At 53.3% G+C, this 17,557-nt stretch overlaps 1 protein-coding gene across 1 annotated transcript; it reads right to left on the bottom strand.

Annotated features, from left to right (window-relative positions):
- Positions 1 to 899: 899 nt before the first annotated feature.
- On the bottom strand, positions 900 to 11,362 carry Nefh (neurofilament heavy). The gene is made up of 4 exons (XM_028870626.2): positions 10,341 to 11,362; positions 8,380 to 8,579; positions 7,258 to 7,382; positions 900 to 3,263 (listed from the first exon to the last, which is right to left on the bottom strand). The coding sequence occupies exons 1-4, from the start codon at positions 11,221 to 11,223 to the stop codon at positions 1,490 to 1,492; spliced, it is 2,982 nt and encodes a 993-aa protein (XP_028726459.1). The 5' UTR covers positions 11,224 to 11,362; the 3' UTR covers positions 900 to 1,489.
- Positions 11,363 to 17,557: the final 6,195 nt, after the last annotated feature.

Below are 17,557 nucleotides of genomic sequence, written 5' to 3'. Positions count from 1 at the left end.
CTGGAAACATGGCTGCCCACAGCTCCTGACCCACATCCTGCTAGCAGCCACTCTGGTGCCAAGTTTAAAATCCCAGAAAAGAGCTTCATTGGCCGTTCTGGACCAATCATCAGTGACCAGAGGTAGGAAAATTAGAAACATGATAGCTGAGAGCCATCTGGCTTGGGGCAGGGGTGGGGTGGGGTGGGGGGCAGAGAAGCAACTCCTGGGAGAGGTGTTGAGCAAGTAGAACAAGAGGTCATGCCAGTCTCACCAAGGATTTAACAGTGAGGATGCCATGGAAACCTGAACGAGGACCAGAGCTTTTAAAGTTACTTCCTGAGCCAGGCATAGTGGTACATTCACGTAACCCCAGGGATCTGGGAGGGAGGGACAGGAATACAAGTTCAAGATAACTCCGGCATTTAAGTAAGACACTGTCTCAAAATAAAAATATAAAAGGGGTGGGAGTGGGGTACTGAAAAAATAAAATCCATGCCCAGAGAAGCACACTGGATGTAACTGAGGTGATGGTGACTGTAGTCTTCATCACAGATGAATTAGCCATGTGTGGCCTCTTATACACAAGGTACTTCTCATCTAACATGCAGAGTCCATGGACCATCCAGCATCCTCCTGGGGCTCACTGTTCCCAGGCACCCCAGCGTCAGTGTTTATTAGGGTAAACTGGGGTTTGGCAAAGCGTGTACTTTCCCTGTGCCTCCCTCTCAGGCTGTGATGTCCACAGCGTGGAGTCAGGAGTCTGTGGCTCCCAGGCGATGCTGATGAAGGTGATCCACAGACCATACTACGGAATGATCCCCTAGGCCAACGGCACAAATCTGGTGTGACATCCAGACCTCCTGTCCCTGCCTCAAGCCTTCCCAGGGGAAGAGAACAAATAAGAACAGCCACAGTTCTATTTTAGAAGCACTTGGTTTTATTGCATGGGAGCAATTGAAAGTGGACTCCAGTGGAAAGTGCGCCGTGGCATGGTTCAGTGGCCAGTGCCCCGCCTCACCTGCTGCAGCTCTTCCAGGGCAGAGTGCTGGGCAAGGGCCTGACCACTCCTTTGGAAAACAAGAAGGCATTCGGGAATAGGTTACATTTCAAGCATAATGCATTCCTAACTGCTCATTCATTACTGCGGTCATCTGTCAGTTGTACATACAGGAAATAAATGCACTTATTTGGAAAGGAGGGGGCAGTTTTCAGTCAAGTGGTTTTCATGTAGCATTCAGCATACATCACGTTCGGCTACAATAAGCTATCGTAATTGTCCATCACCTGCAGTGGGCTTGGGGTGTGGGGGGGGCCAGGGCTCAGGGTATCTTCTCTTGCTAACTTAATCCTAATAGAAATTCCTGTTTGGTGAGGGCATACCCATCATCTAAACAGTGTTTCTTCTTACAGAGAGGAAAGGAAGAAATAAAATTGATTACGCTGACCCTTGAGTACTGGGACCCTTCTGAGTTTCTTTGGCTGTTGTGGATGTCCCTCTGTCTCTGCCTTACTTCTCCCCCTTGGTGACCTTGTCCTCTGCAGCCTTCTGTGGGGGCTGGCTATCTTTTTGGTCTGTGCTGGAGGATTTTTCAGCCTTTTCCGTCTTGGGCTTGCTGAGCTCTTTGGAAAGGCCCTTGTCATCCTCCTTGGCCTTGGCCTCCGTCTTGGGTTTCTCCTCGGGCTTCTTGGACTCGGTGACCTTCTCCTCTTTGCTGTCTTTCTTCTCTGGTGCTGCTGGCGTCTCTTCTTTCTGTGGCTTTTCCTTCTCTGCGGGTTTGCTGGGTTCTTTGGCCTTGGTGTCATCCGCTTCCGTCTTGGTCGCCTCTGCCTTCTCTTTGGATTTAGCCTCTTCCTTCACCTCCGTCTTGGCAGGGGTCTCCTTCTCTGGGGTCGCTGCTTTCTTCTGATCTCCAGACTCTTCCTTCTTGGCCTCCCCTGCAGAGTCCTTGGGCTTTTCTACGGGGGTTTCCTTCTTCTCCTCCACCTTGGCCTGTGGAGCCTCCTTCTTGGGTGGTTCGTCTTTCTTGCTCGCCTTCTCCTCTGTTTTTGGTGGAGCAGGGGTCTTCTCTTCCTCTGCTTTCTTTGGGGGTTCTTTAGCTTTCACGTCCTCCTTCACAGGGGACCTCACCTCTTCCTTCTTGGGAACTTCCTTCTCAGGGGACTTGGCCTTCTCAGGGGACTTGACCTCCTCCTTGGCAGGACTTTTGGCCTGCTCGGGAGATTTGATGTCTGTGGGGGACTTTGTTTCCTCCTTCACTGGAGTCTTGGCTTCTGGAGATTTCACATCTAGAGTCTTGGCCTTCTCAGGGGACTTTGATTCCTCCTTCACTGGGCTCTTAGCCTTCTCAGGGGATTTCACCTCAGCTGGAGGCTTGACCTCTTCCTTCACAGGGGACTTGGCCTTCTCAGGAGACTTAACCTCTGCTGGTGATTTTGCCTCTTCCTTCTCCGGGGACTTGGCTTGGGCTGGAGACGGTGCTTCTTCCTTGACTGGGGACTTGGCCTTCTCTGGAGATTTTACTTCAGCTGGGGACTTCACTTCTTCCTTCACAGGGGACTTGGACTCCTCAGCTGGGGATTTTGCTCCTTCCTTCACAGGGGTCTTGGCCTTCTCAGGAGATTTTACCTCAGCTGGTGACTTGGCTTCAGCTGGAGATTTTACCTCAGCAGGTGATTTTACCTCAGCAGGTGATTTTGCCTCAGCAGGTGACTTGGCCTCAGCTGGTGACTTGGCCACAGTTGGGGACTTGGCCTCAGCAGGTGATTTTGCCTCAGCAGGTGACTTGGCCTCAGCTGGTGACTTGGCCTCAGCTGGTGACTTGGCCTCAGCTGGTGACTTGGCCTCAGCTGGTGACTTGGCCTCAGCTGGTGACTTGGCCTCAGCTGGAGATTTTACCTCAGCAGGTGATTTTACCTCAGCTGGGGACTTGGCCTCTTCCTTCACAGGAGGTTTGGTTTCCTTTTCTGGAGATGCGGCCTCTTCCGCAGGGGGAGAGGTGACTTCTTCTTCTCCTCCCTCTTTAGTCTTTTCCTCGCCTTCTTCCTCCTCCTCTTTGGCCTCTTTTTCCTCCTCTTCCGTCACTTCTTCAGTCACCTGGATCTCTTCTGTCTGCTCCTCCACAATCACGGTTTCCTTCTCTGACTTTTCTACCACTTTTATTTTCTCTTCGCTCTTGACTTTTATGTGAGTGGCTGTGGAAGGAATCTTCGGGAGTCCCTCGGTCAGAGAGAAGGGACTTGGACCAAAGCCAATGCGACACTCTTCGCCTTCCAGGAGCTTTCTGCAGAATGGATAATGAGACACACCATTAACGCAGAGCAGATGTGCAGGTTTGGAATCTTCCTTGGTTTTCCGGAAGCCCCACTGCATTCAGTGACAGGCTTGGGTGAATGGGAGGAATTTCATTTGCTTTCCCTTTCTTTTTTTCCTTCCTCTCTCCTTCCCTGTTGCTCTCTCTTTGCTCATTTCTGCTGCTGAGGACTGAGTCATGCTAAGCACACACCCTCCAGGGGGTCACAGCCTCAGCAGCAAGCACTTTGAGAATGGAGAAAGTTACTTAACAAAGCGTTCCGGTGACCACCCACGGAGCCTGACCCTCAGGGGACTGCACTGCTGTTTATGGGAGGAACCATCTCCCTAAAGAATGGTCCTCAAAGGAAAAGTCCTACATTGATAAACGTACACTTATTGTCTCTCAACTAAAACCCAATTCAAGAGAAAGTTGGAGGGTTGGGGGTATGGCTCTGTGGCATATTGCTGGTCCAGTACGTATGAGGTACTGGGTTTGGAAAAAGAGAGATCTGACTAGACTACCAAAAGCTGTGTGTAACCTCTACATACATACACACACACACACACACACACACACACACACACACACACACACACACACAAATGAAAATTAAATCCCTCCCGTGTCTGAAAGAGAAAAGCTGAGGATAAATGAGCCCATACTTAGAAATTTAGTTTGAGAGGTCTTGGAATATTGCCCTTTAGAGCTGTCCTGGCACCTTTCACAGCCAGCCTTTGGGATTTCTCCTCTCACTTAGCTTCTCGCTAGATGGCGACCTTAAGGCCTTCCTTTCTCATTGGCAGAGAGGCGACCTCCAGAGTCCTCACCTCCGAGGGCTGTTTCTGTGACATAAGGAGTACTAAGGGCTTGGCAGAGCTCCTGCTTAGAGAAGTATGGGGGTTTCCCCTAGAGCACTGTCCCCAAATCTAACGGCTGACAGATTACCCTGGCTCCCGCTAAACTACAGATCTCAATCCAGCAGCCTGGGGCAGGGCCTTGGCCGGTCTGACTCAAGGGTCACTCTGGCTCCTGGCTAGTGCACTGCACTGAGCAGAAGGTTAGACCAGAGCAAGAGGTAGACAGCCAAGGTCACCAACCAGGAGCGGCCTTCCTGACGTCAGCCCTGCTAGACTGGGGGCGCTCATCTTTGGGGACTGGTCTTCTCATGGCTACCATTCCGTGAGCACTGTGACTGCCCAGAAGAACCTGTGTCGGCTGGATTTCCCTGTGAACAAGACTGGCTGAGCCTCCCGACAACCCATGGATGGCATGCATGCTGTTTCTGCATCCCCCACTCATTTTTGCAGGCCTAGTGAGCTAAGGATGGGCTTATAATGGTCCCCGACTACCTGAGCACCTCTTCCTCCAAAGCAAGTCTCTGACTAGCTGGGTTCGGGGTAGATACAGTCAGAAAGAAAACAAGTCACTCTTGAGCCAATGAGATAGCTCAGAGATAGCACACCTACCATTGAGCCCGAGGACTTGGTAAGTTTCATACCCAGGACCCACATGGTGGGGGCAAAAAAACCAACTCCCCAAACTGTCTTCTGACCTCCATATGTGTGTGCATGCAAACACACACACACACACACACACACACACACACACACACACACACCCCCTCTAACCTCCATGTGTGTGCGTGCAGGCACACATACACAAATAAATAAATAAAATGCAATTAAAAGAAAATAAGTCAGCTTCAAGATCTCTGCCTCTTGGGAAGTAGACTCCTTCTCAGGGGCGGAGGGCAGGGGACAATGAGGAGTCTTGTAAGGGGTATGCAGTTTGAGTTTGGATGGTGAAAGCAGCTCTGGGAATGGATGGAGGTGAGTGCTGCATATGCAAATGTACTTAACACCACCGAACTGTTTATTTAAAATGGTTAAATGGATGCTGGGTGGCGGTGGTGGCGCACACCTTTGATCCCAGCACTTGAGAAGCAGAGACAGGTGGATCTCTGTGAGTTTGAGGCCAGCCTGGTCTACAGAGCAAGTTCCAGCACAGGCTCCAAAGCTACAGAGAAACTCTGTCTTGAAAAAAAAAATGGTTAAATGGCAAATTTTAAGATATGGATTTTTGTTTGTTTTTGATTTTCTGAGACAGGGTTTCTCTTTGTAACAGCCCTGGCTGTCGTGGAACTCACTCTGTAGACCAGGCTGGCCTCAAACTCACAGAGATCCACCTGCCTCTGCCAGCCAAGTGCTGGGATTAAAGGCGTGCACCACCACCACCACCACCACGACCACCACCACCACCGCCCAGCAAGATACGGATTTTACATTTTTCTTATTTTATTGTGTGTGTACATGGGTGTGGATACATGTGTGCATGCACTGTTATGGACAACAGGACATCAGGAAGTAGTTCTCTTTCTGCAGTAGATTCTGGTGATCAAACTTAGGCCCTCAGACTTGTATAGCAAGTGCCTTTACCACTTAACCATCTTGCCTATCATATATCATTAAAATGTATTTTACTAGAATTAAGACTGGAGCGATAGCTGAGCCGTTAAAGGTTCAGGCTCACAACTGAAATACTTTGGGCTGGTAAGATGGCCATGGGGGTAGTGATGCCTGATGCACAAGCCTGAAGGCCTGACTCCAATCCCCAGAACCACATGAAGGTGGAAGAAGAGAAGAGACCCTACAAAGTTGTCCTCTGCCTCCACACATGCACCACAGCGTGTATGCATGTACACACACACACACACACACAAATAAAAAATGAAAATAAATAGAAATACTTATGTTTTAGGTAGGCTGTGGTAGTGCACACCTTTAATCCTAACACTTGGGAGGCAGAGGTAGATGGTCTCCACGAGTTAGAGAGCAGCCTGGTCTACATAGTGAGTTCAAAGCCAGACAGGGCCACATAGTAACATCTGTTTAAAAAACAAGACAAAATAAAAACCAAAAGACTTCTGTCTCTAAAGAGTAGCAGGCTACCTAAACACAACTTGAAACTGAAGGCTCAGTACTTCATGGGAACATGGAGTTTTATGCAGCCTCAAGGTTCTGAGAACACAGGGCTCTATACTCCCTCCAGGCTCTGAGAACACAGGGCTCTATACTCCTCAAGACTCTGAGAACACAGGGCTCTATACTGTCTCCAGGCTCTGAGAACACAGGGCTCTATACTGTCTCCAGGCTCTGAGAACACAGGGCTCTATACTCCTCAAGACTCTGAGAACACAGGGCTCTATACTGTCTCCAGGCTCTGAGAACACAGGGCTCTATACTCCTCAAGACTCTGAGAACACAGGGCTCTATACTCCCTCAGGGCTCTGAGAACACAGGGCTCTATACTCCCTCCAGGCTCTGAGAACACAGGGCTCTATACTGTCTCCAGGCTCTGAGAACACAGGGCTCTATACTGTCTCAAGGCTCTGAGAACACAGGGCTCTATACTGTCTCCAGGCTCTGAGAACACAGGGCTCTATACTGTCTCAAGGATCTGAGAACACAGGGCTCTATACTCCCTCAGGGCTCTGAGAACACAGGGCTCTATACTCCCTCAGGGCTCTGAGAACACAGGTCTCTATACTCCCTCCAGGCTCTGAGAACATAGGGCTCTATACTCCTCCAGGCTCTGAGAACACAGGGCTCTATACTCCCTCCCCCCAGGCTCTGAGAACACAGGGCTCTATACTCCCTCCAGGCTCTGAGAACACAGGGCTCTATACTCCCTCCAGGCTCTGAGAACACAGGGCTCTATACTCCTCAAGACTCTGAGAACACAGGGCTCTATACTCCCCCCCAGGCTCTGAGAACACAGGGCTCTATACTCCTCAAGACTCTGAGAACACAGGGCTCTATACTGTCTCCAGGCTCTGAGAACACAGGGCTCTATACTGTCTCAAGACTCTGAGAACACAGGGCTCTATACTGTCTCCAGGCTCTGAGAACACAGGGCTCTATACTCCCTCCAGGCTCTGAGAACACAGGGCTCTATACCACTCAAGGCCCCTGGGCTGTCTCACCTGTAAGCAGCAATCTCGATATCCAGGGCCATCTTGACATTGAGCAGGTCCTGGTACTCTCGGAGCTGCGCCGCCATCTCCCATTTGGTGTTTCTCAGCTCACTGTCCAGCTGCTGAATAGCGTCCTGGGGATGACAGATCAGGCAAAGTCATCTGCCAGCCAGTACCTGGCCCTCAGTTCCGGGTAAGCTGGGGCCACCCTGCTCAGCCACCTGACCGGGGACAAAGCCCCCGACCCTGTCAAAACCGCAAGCTGCTCATGTATAGACATGAAAAAATTCGGATCAAAAACCTCAGCCTGAGGAAAGATCTGGAATGAGATACAACAGACACTGGCTCAGTCAGTAAAATGATGGGTGAGTTTTTACAGACGTCCCAGAAAGTGCTCCGTGCAAGGGCTGAGTGAGGTGTAGCCCAGGGGTAGAACAGTTGAGCAGCATCCGACACAGGGCCCTGGGGAGAGAGCAGTTTTAGCTACTTTGATTTCTATTCTTTCCAGAAGTGCCTGCAGGTGTCAATGCTTGGCAAGTGTCTGCTCTTTGACTGCCTGGCAAGCCAGAGGGTCCCCAGAAACATACTGACCAGAGACGAAACGTCTCCCCCCTGAGCACTGCTTCAAGTGAACCTTGTCCTTTACCTCCTGAGTTTTCTCCAGTCCTAATGGCTCTGTAATCAAACGTTCACTTGTTTACCCAGTTCCAAGAAAGTGACACTTTTCTCCCCAAGACCGGTTTTGATTGATGAAATCTGCCAATGCTGCCCCCAGGCCACACCCTGGGGACACTGGTGACTAGTCTTAGAATACCTGCTCTAACCAGGATTATGCTGAGCATTTATATTTAAGTGGTATATTATTCCTTAGGTGCTAGGATGGAGCCCAGGACCTCAGGCATACTAGGAAGGCAAGAAGTCTACCACTGAGCTAACCCTGAAAGTGGCGACCTTCCCAGCTCTACAATGCAGTGATTTTTGCTCCTATTTTTCGTTCTTTTCACCTCAGAGAAGGAATTTTAATTGAGATAGGCAGATAACTCCAGGTCACACAACAAAAAATAATGCGATGACTCAGAGACCAGGGTCCTGCTCTAAGAAAGAAAGTACCCCCCTCGCCCCCCTGTTCACCTGGTAGGAGGCAATGTCTGCCTGATGCCGGTCCTCTAGCTCAGAGCGCTGCCTCTCCAGTGAATCCTTGGTGCTCTTCAGGGCCTCCAACTCTGTGGTCCTGGCCTGCAGCTGCCGCCGGTACTCAGTTATCTCCTCCTGTGCCGAGCGCATAGCATCTGTATTCACCTTGGCTGCCTCTGACAGTCGGTCCAACCTCACTGAACAGGGGAGGAACCAGGCCACAGGTTAGGCACACCTGAACTTGGGTTCCAATGCTCAGATTTGGAAGGTGATACAACCTGGGTTGAAGATGTGCCAAGAAGTTAATCCACCCCATCCTGTAACAGTCAAGTAGCTCTTGTCCAAAGCCACCCAGCTAGTGAGTGGCAGGATTCAAATCTAGTCTATTTGGCTTTGGAAAACAGACTGTCTCCCTCAACTGGATCCATAAAGCACTCAGGAGAAAGGAAGGCCCCCCGTTCCCGGTTCCGGTGCCTGGCAGAGCTCCTTAACAAAGGGCTGGCATACTGAGAGGTTCAGCTGGGGTCTGCAGGCTTGCGGAGGAAGTTAACATTCCTGTGATCTCACCGGGCACGAAAGCTGTGGGAGTGATCAGTTACCACGTAGCCATGGTAACTTCCTGCAGATTTCTGCAGAGTCCAAGGTCACAGGGGAGCCCAAGGCCTGTGTACCAGCCCTTTGTCCCTTCCTCTACCTGACTTCATTCTCTAGCACATCCTGAGCCAATCGAAGCCGTACATTGGCCTCTGTCACCAACTGGCTCCTCAGATCTTCCAGTGGAAATCAGAAATTGGCCTTAATCTCTGGCAAGGGAACATCCCACATACAAGAGCTGATCCTGGCGGAAAGAAAGAGGCCAGCTGGTGGGAACATATATCCTTGGATGCTCTGCTTGGGTGAAGGGCAAACCTAAAAGAAGAGGTCCCCTCTGGGAGGAGCCTTGCTGCAGAGATGGGGGAAGGGGCGGTTCACCGCCACTGCAGAGGCGTGGAGCATGAAAGGGAATTCCGAGCATCCAAGTCCCAGTATTCCTGGCTTTGCCTGACGTTAGCAAACTTCAGAAACCACCCAAGTGAGGATTCTCAGCTATTGTGGATCGCAGACACCTCTGGAAAGCACCTGAGCTCTGCACTCTCCTCCAGAACAATGTCAGGAAGGATTGTGCATCCGAGACTAGGAAGCCCAGTTTCTCCGTGCCCCAGTCCCAAAAAGAAACAAGAACCAGAGAGGGTCAATGTGGTCAAGGTCACCCTGCAGCTACTGGGCAGTGCTTCAGGGCAACTGCAGTCTAGCTGACTCAGAACCCCTAGAAGTTGGGGGAGAAAGGGAGACGGGAGGTCCCAGCTTTTGAGAGGAAGAAGGGTATATTAAATAGCACACACAGAAGCTGCCTCGGCCACTTGCAGTCATGAGGTCCACATGCTGGTTCCAAACTGGCCAGAAAGGGCGTGAAAATGGAAGGCTCCTTTCATCTTACACAGCAGATTACTAACGTGGGGACATTGTGCACCGAGCGAGTAGTGGCGAGAAGAATGGTAGGTGTCAGCAGAATGCTCCTGCCCCACCCACCCTCTGCGCAGGGTGCGACAAAGGGTGGGCAGAGCTGACAGGGCAAGCGGGTGCTTGATACCCTGGGTCTAGATGGGGCTTGTTCTGTTCAAAAGAGAGACTGGTCTGAAACTGGGGTCCGCCTAACGGTGTGAGGAGCAGAAGGGTTAGCCCAGCGTTTAAGTACGGATATAAATAATGTAAGGAGGCAACTAAAGGAAAATGCACGGTTGGGGCGCCCCAAGGGAGGGCCAGAGTAAAACCGCTACTTTATGAGGTGGCATGCACTTTGCAGAGGGTCCAGCTACTTCCGGGCGGACTCCTCTACCGGCTCGTTGGTGAACCCATTGGCTGCTCACTGCCCCGCCAGGAGGGGGCGACCCCCTTTCCCACCCCACGCGCCCGCGCACCTCGGAACCACTCCTCCGACTGCAGCGTGCTCTGCACCGCATGGCCTTCGAGCTGCGCGCGGATCTCCCGCAGCGCCGACGTCACGTCGCACTTGAGAGCGTCGCGCGCCTCGGCGTGCGCCTGCGCTTGCGCGGCACCGCAGCCCTGGATCTGCCCGAGCAGCTCGCCCACCTCCTCCTGGTGGTGGCGCCGCAGGTAGCCGCACTCCTCCTGCAGCGCCTGCGCCTTCTTCTGCAGCTCCACGCGCGCGGCTTCCGCCTCCTGCGCGAAGCGCGCCAGGGCGCGCGCCGCCGCCTCCGCCTCCTCGCGCTGCCGGGCCTCCTCGTCCAGTCGCTGTCGCACGTGCGCGATGTCCTCCAGCAGGTGCTCCTGCTCCAGGCGCAGCTGGCCGCGCGCCGCCCCCAGGCGCAGCACGGCGCCGCGCATCTCCCGCACCTCGCGCTCGTACAGCTCGCCCATGGCGGCGCGGCCGGCTTGCTGCTGCCGCAGCGCCGCCGCCTCGCCCTCCAGGCTGCGGTTGTGCGCCTCGAGCTGCCTCACCTTGTCGATGTAGCCCGCGAAGCGGTCGTTCAGAGCCTGCAGCTGCTCCTTTTCGCTGCGCGCCGCCGCCGCCGCCACCACGCAGCCCTCCGGCCCGTTGCTCAGTGTGTCTAGCGAGTCGGTGCTCGAGGCGGCGCCGGCTCCGCGGAAGCGGCTGGGCGAGGCGGACACGGAGCTCACCGACGTCCGCGCCCACGAGTGGAAGCCGCTGGAGGAGCCGGTGGCGGAGCGCGTGCCGCCGGTGCCGGCCTTGCGGCCCAGCGCGTAGTGCAGGCCGCCGCCTCCGTGCAGCGGCGCGAACGGGGCGCCCAGCAGCGCATCGGCGCCGCCGAAGCTCATCATGGCCGGAGCAGGTGCGGCCGCCGGCAGAGCGGGGAGAGCGGGGCCGGGACGGGGCGGGCAGCACTGCGGCAGCTCCGGGACGCCGGCTCTTTTATATCCGCGGTGCCCGGGTCCGGCCCCTCGGCAGTGGGGGGCTGGGGAGGAGGGCCCCGCCCTCTCCACCTCCTCCCCCGCGGCCCCGGGCCGACCGGCTCCGCCGCAGTGAGAGGGGCGGGGCGGGGGGGGGACCCAGGAGTGAAGGGGAATCGTCGCATCGTCAGTGAAGCCTCCCGAGGTCAGACCAAGGAGTAAAGGACTTCCGGAGCGGACAAGTGCAGACCTGCAGGTGCATGTAGGAAGACCCTATTGGTGTGCTCAGAATTAAGAGAGGGCCCCCGAAATCGGGACAGGGGCTTGAGAACTGACGGGGCAGGGTGCCTGCGGGTTGAAGCGATGGGAGACTCCGCAATGATTAGTATGGGAGGACCCCCTCATGAGAGGCGACACAAGGTTCCCTGATAGTTAGAGAGGACCTTGAGATGAAGAGTGCAGAGACCGCAACCACCCTCGGAGGGATTCTGAACGGCATTGCACCGTGGACGCTACCGAGAATAAATGGGGACCCCCCTAGGTGAAGGTGCTGTGTTCCCCTGATAGGTAGAGCGGCCACCCCGAGGGGCTTAAGGAACTCTACAGCTGACTTCGGGTAGGAGAGGGGGACATGGAGTTTGAAAGGACTGCAGAGCTACCCCGAGGAAACACGGGAAACTGCAGAAGGAGAAAGAGAACGCAGGATGGGAGGGGGACTTGATGTTCTCCAGAAAGTCCAGTGACCGAGACTGCGAGTGGAGACTGTCTTGCCCAGCAAGGGAAACTGTCGGCGAAGAAGCAGAGGGTCCCTGAGTAGGCAGGCAGCAAGCCCCTGCCCTGAGTGTGGACCCAGAGAACACCCAAGCCAGGTTCTGCAAACGGGGCGGAGGGGGTGGAGGTCAGCTCTGTGCTTTGCTAGCTGAACGACCTTGTACAAACTGTGTTCTCTCCTGCTTGGTTTCCCCTTGTGTACAACGGACAAGATGCAACTCCAAACCCCCAAGTGCCCCCAGGAGCTTCCTTCTTGGGGGGGTCTCTGGCTGAATTTTGGGAAGGGAGCCCACATTGCCAGTGAATATCTAGCACCCACGTTCCTACACCCGAGAAATTTGTCTTCCTTCCTTCCTTGTCTGGCTTTTCTCAGTTTCATCTTGCCATCTCACTCCTATCCCCACAATAGATAAGCCAGTACCGTAGGCATCCATCATGATCCCGAGGAAGTGGTAGGGTGGTTTCTCAGTACCAAAGTCCACCACCCTCATGAGCCCCACAGAGGATTCAGGTAAAAGGGCCGCGGAGGGGCTCAGACTTGGCGGCCTTGCTTTGTTCTATGGGTTTGGTTTTCCTGTCAAATGCGGTGTTAGCGGAGACTTCCGGCCGCTATCGCTTCAGCACCAGGGACAGAGATGACTGGGCAGGGTTGATCTAGGTCTTACAGAGTGGGCAGGTTTGAAGCTCTTCCAAACTTCACCCCTGTGCTGTGCCCAATGGGAACTGGGGAGGGGTGGATGAGTCAGACGGCAGGTAGGTCTCAAAGTGACCTACCCTTGCATGTGAGTGACCCACCCCTGCATGTCCTGTCCAGTTCATGGCTTTCTATAAAGCTCTCCCTGTCAACCTCCTCTGCCGGGAGCAGACACGGACTATGCCTGCTGCTGACAAGCGCCGGGAACCGGTGCAGACAACCTCAGATCAGAACTTCTCCCAGGAAATTACCTCAAGTCCCACCGCACCCCAGGTTACTGTGGTTCTCTTTCTAGCGGGATCCTCGAGACAGAAACTGACAGACTGACCAAAAAAAGACCCCCGCCTGCCCCTCTTTCCCTGCGCTCTCATTTGTCCCCAGCCCCTGGCTGCAGCCTGACCCTCAGAGCTGGGGAAGAGATGGCACTGTCCCTTTAACCACGTTGTGCTGGAAGGAGAGTGCACTGGGGAGGAGGGGGAGGGAGTTTCTAGTTTCTCATGGCGAAGCAGAACATGATGAAGCAGTTTCCCGATTTAAAGGTCCAGCCACACCGCTGTCGGCAGGGGCAGGAAGGCTGAGGGCAGTGGCTTGTCGGAGGCACCGGAAAATGTCGTGGGGAGGGGGCCTGGGGAGGGACCCCCTGGCATCCAGACTGCTCTCCATTCATTTTTCATCCTGCTTGAATTCTGCCATTAGATCTTTGTTCCTTTGAGTCTCTTCAGCTGGCTGCAGAATGCGCATGCTTTTCTTGGGTGTAGGACATCTGATAAGCAGTTGATAGCGAAAAGGAATGAAGGGAATGTGGGGTGAAGGGGTGACCGTCAGATTGCAGGTAACATATGGATTCTAAGAGGCACCAGGTGTGACTTTTGTGTCTATAAAATGGGTATTAATGCTGGAACCCTGGTCAGTCCTTCAGAAAGCTGTCTGTGGCCTCCATCACCCTTTGCTTAGGTCATCATCCCCTCCTGGGTCCTGCAGTCCCCAGTGCTAATTCCTGCAGCATCCTTACCAATCTGTCCTGGGTCCTGTGGTCCCCAGTGCTAATCCCTGCAGTGTCCTTACCAATCTGTCCTGGGTCCTGGTTTCTGTGGTCCCCAGTGCTAATCCCTGAAGCATCCTTACCAATCTGTCCTGGGTCCTGTGTTCTGTGGTCCCCAGTGCTAATCCCTGCATCATCCTTACCAATCTGTCCTGGGTCCTGGTTTCTGTGGTCCCCAGTGCTAATCCCTGCATCATCCTTACCAATCTGTCCTGTGTCCTGGGTTCTGTGATCCCCAGTGCTAATCCCTGCAATGTCCTTACCAATCTGTCCTGTGTCCTGGGTTCTGTGGTCCCCAGTGCTAATCCCTGCAGTGTCCTTACCAATCTGTCCTGGGTCCTGGGTTCTGTGGTCCCCAGTGCTAATCTCTGGCAGTATCCTTACCAATCTGTCATTGTGAGTGGATGGATGGATGGATGATGGATGGATGGATGAATTCTATCAGTTCTCTAGAAAAACGTGATTCAGCAAGAACTAAGAATGATTCCCTTCTAAGACCTTGTGGTTGAAGTTACTTTTTGCCTTCCTTCCTGCATTCTTAACATTTAGCAGCAAATAAGACAACATAGTCTTCCATCCACCCGTCCATTAATTGCTTATTAAGCCTCTATTGTGTATGATAGGCACACATTAGATGATGATGTCACTGAATCCCATAAGCCCACCTTCCCAGGTGTCTCCTTGAGACAGTTCTCAATCCTTCCCAGATCTCAGCTTAGAATGTTCAAGGGTAGCTTTAAGGTGATTCCAGTTATGACTTGGATCCTGAATATTCCATGTTAGAGGGTTACTTCCCAGGAAGTTGCCACTGGAAGATGATGAAAATTTTAAGCAATGAAGTCCTGCTCAGAGGTCTTCAGAAACTATGTGCATGTTCCTAAAGGAGGGTGAGTCCAGGTTCTCCTTCCTCTCCTCATCCTCCCATCTTCCCTTTCCTCCTCCCTCCCTACCTCCCCTCCTTTCTTCCTCTTCCTCCTCCTCTTCCTTCCTCCCCCTGTCTCTCTGTGTTAGTGAGAGTTTCTATTGCTGTGATGAAACACCATGACCAAAAAGCAAGTTGAGGAGGAAAGGGTTTATTTCAGCTTACACTTCCACATTGTAGTCCATCACTGAAGGAAGTCAGGACAGGATGCTGGAGGCAGGAGCTGATGCAGAGGCCATGGAGGGGAACTGCTTACTGGCTTGTTCTTCATGGCTTGCTTCCCCCCCGCCCCCCCCCAGGGTTTTCAAGACAGGGTTTTTCTGTGTAGCTTTGTGCCTGTCCCAGATCTCTCTCTCTAGACCAGGCTGGCCTTGAACTCACAGAGATCTGCCTGGCTCTGCCTCCCAAGTGCTGGAATTAAAGGCGTGTACCACCACCACTCGGCTTCAGCCTGCTTTTTTATAGAACCCAGGACTGCTAGCCTGGGGTGGCACCACTCACAGTGGGCTGGACCCTCCCCATCAATCACTAATTAAGAAAATGCCTTACAGCAGGATCTTAGGGAGGCATCTTCTCAGTTGAGGTTCTCTCCTTTTAGATGACTCCAGCTGTGTCAAGTTGACATAAACCTAGCCAGGACCTAGCCTCTCTTTTTCTTTTTTGACAAGGTATTGCCATATAGTCTAGGCTGACTTTAAAGTCTGTCTGCCTGTCCCAGCTTCTGAATGTTGGTATTACAGGCATTTTTATTGGTTCACTGAGGCAGGGCATCACTTTGTAGCCCAGACTGGCCTTGAACTCTTGATCCTCTTATCTCAGCCTCCTGAGTGCTGGTATTATAGTCGTTTTTGTTAGTTTTGAGATAAAGTCTTAATTTTGCAACCCAGACTGTCTTTAAACTCTTGAAGCTCCTGCTTAAGAGTTCGGCTTACAGGTGTGCACCACCCTGCCTGGCTTCTTATGGCTTCTTCTTCCTGGTCTCGGAGTGAGGTTTTCACTCCATCACGCTGCCTTCCCGCAGAGCTCCAAAGCAGTGGGCTCAACTGACCCTGGCTGGACTAGAACCTCCAAAACTGGGAGCCAAGATGAGCCTTGCACATCAGTCTCTGTGTGTTCACCATTGCTGTGTGTGTGGTCACCATTGCTGTGTGTGTGTTCACCTTTGCTGTGTGTGTGTTCACCATTGCTGTGTGTGTGTTCACCTTTGCTGTGTGTGTGTTCACCATTGCTGTGTGTGTGTTCACCTTTGCTGTGTGTGTGTTCACCATTGCTGTGTGTGTGTTCACCTTTGCTGTGTGTGTGTTCACCTTTGCTGTGTGTGTGTTCACCTTTGCTGTGTGTGTTCACCATTGCTGTGTGTGTGTTTACCTTTGCTGTGTGTGTGTTCACCATTGCTGTGTGTGTGTTCACCTTTGCTGTGTGTGTGTTCACCATTGCTGTGTGTGTGTTTACCTTTGCTGTGTGTGTGTTCACCTTTGCTGTGTGTGTTCACCATTGCTGTGTGTGTGTTCACCTTTGCTGTGTGTGTGTTCACCATTGGTGTGTGTGTGCTCACCTTGGCCGTGTGTTCACCTTGGCTGTGTGTTCACCTTGGCCGTGCGGTCACCTTGGCCGTGCGTTCACCTTGGCCGTGCGTTCACCTTGGCCGTGCGGTCACCTTGGCCGTGCGGTCACCTTGGCCGTGCGGTCACCTTGGCCGTGTGTTCACCTTGGCCGTGCGGTCACCTTGGCCGTGCGGTCACCTTGGCCGTGTGTTCACCTTGGCCGTGCGGTCACCTTGGCCGAGGCTCAGGCGCTGCCCACTCTGCCACCCGTAGACTTCCTTTTCTGGCTCAGCAATTCTGTGTCTGAAATCGGCTTGTTTGTTTGCTTCTTTCTCTTCAGTGGTCATAAAAACCCTGCATCCTTTGACTCTGTCCCTGCCCCTGCCTTTCTCTGCTCCGTCCCCTCCCCCTCCTTCACTTCCCCCCTCCCCTGTCTCCCCTCCCCTCCTCTTCTGTCCCCTCCTTCCTCCTCAGCCTCCGGTCCTCCTGCCCCCCCCCCACCTCTCCTCTCTAAGACGTGTCCTCTCTTTGCCTGACTGCAATCTGATTCGTAGTAAAGAGGAGGCAGCCTCCCGCCCCAGCGGCCAAGACAGAAGTGTGCAGCTTGGCACCTTCCCTGCGTGGCTCCACCCACGGCCTTCCACCTTGGGACTGCCTAGCGCTGATGAAGCCTTCCTTAGCCCTGCATCCAGGCCACACAGCTGATCCAGTCCACACAGCTGATCCGGCCCACACAGCTGATCCAGCCCACACAGCTGATCCGGCCCACACAGCTGATCCGGCCCCGCACAGCTGATCCCGCCCACACAGCTGATCCGGCCCACACAGCTGATCCCGCCCACGTAGCTGATCCCGCCCACACAGCTGATGCCCTGGGACCCGGTGGAGAGGCTGGGTGCTGGAGGGTGGGTCCACAGGTCTGGCTCACCCCGTCCCCACCAGCTCCAACACCTGTTCTGAACTCTTCTGGTCGTGTGGCTTGCTGACTATGGCTTCTGAGATGGGGAAAGAAAGAGTTAGTTTGTCTGTCCTGGGGGACCTTTATCTAATGAGTCAGTGGGGCTTGCTCATCACAGGTCCTTTGCGGCTCTTAGAACTCTCCTTACCTACAGCAAGAGGCTGAGGAGCGGCTCCCGTGAAGCTTGTGTCTGTGGAAAGGGAGATGATATTTATTTATTTCTATATTTATGCTGAGTCAAACACAGGCCTTGTTCATGCTAGCTAGCCAGTGCTCTGCCTCTGAGCTCTACCCCCAGCTCTTGGCTTTATTTATTTTTATTAATTTTTATTAT

Source organism: Peromyscus leucopus, chromosome 7 (assembly GCF_004664715.2).
Source record: "Peromyscus leucopus breed LL Stock chromosome 7, UCI_PerLeu_2.1, whole genome shotgun sequence".
In the NCBI taxonomy this organism is placed as follows: Eukaryota; Metazoa; Chordata; class Mammalia; order Rodentia; family Cricetidae; genus Peromyscus; species Peromyscus leucopus.
The sequence above is the reverse complement of the archived record's forward strand: the minus strand, read 5'-3'. Positions and strand labels throughout refer to the sequence as shown.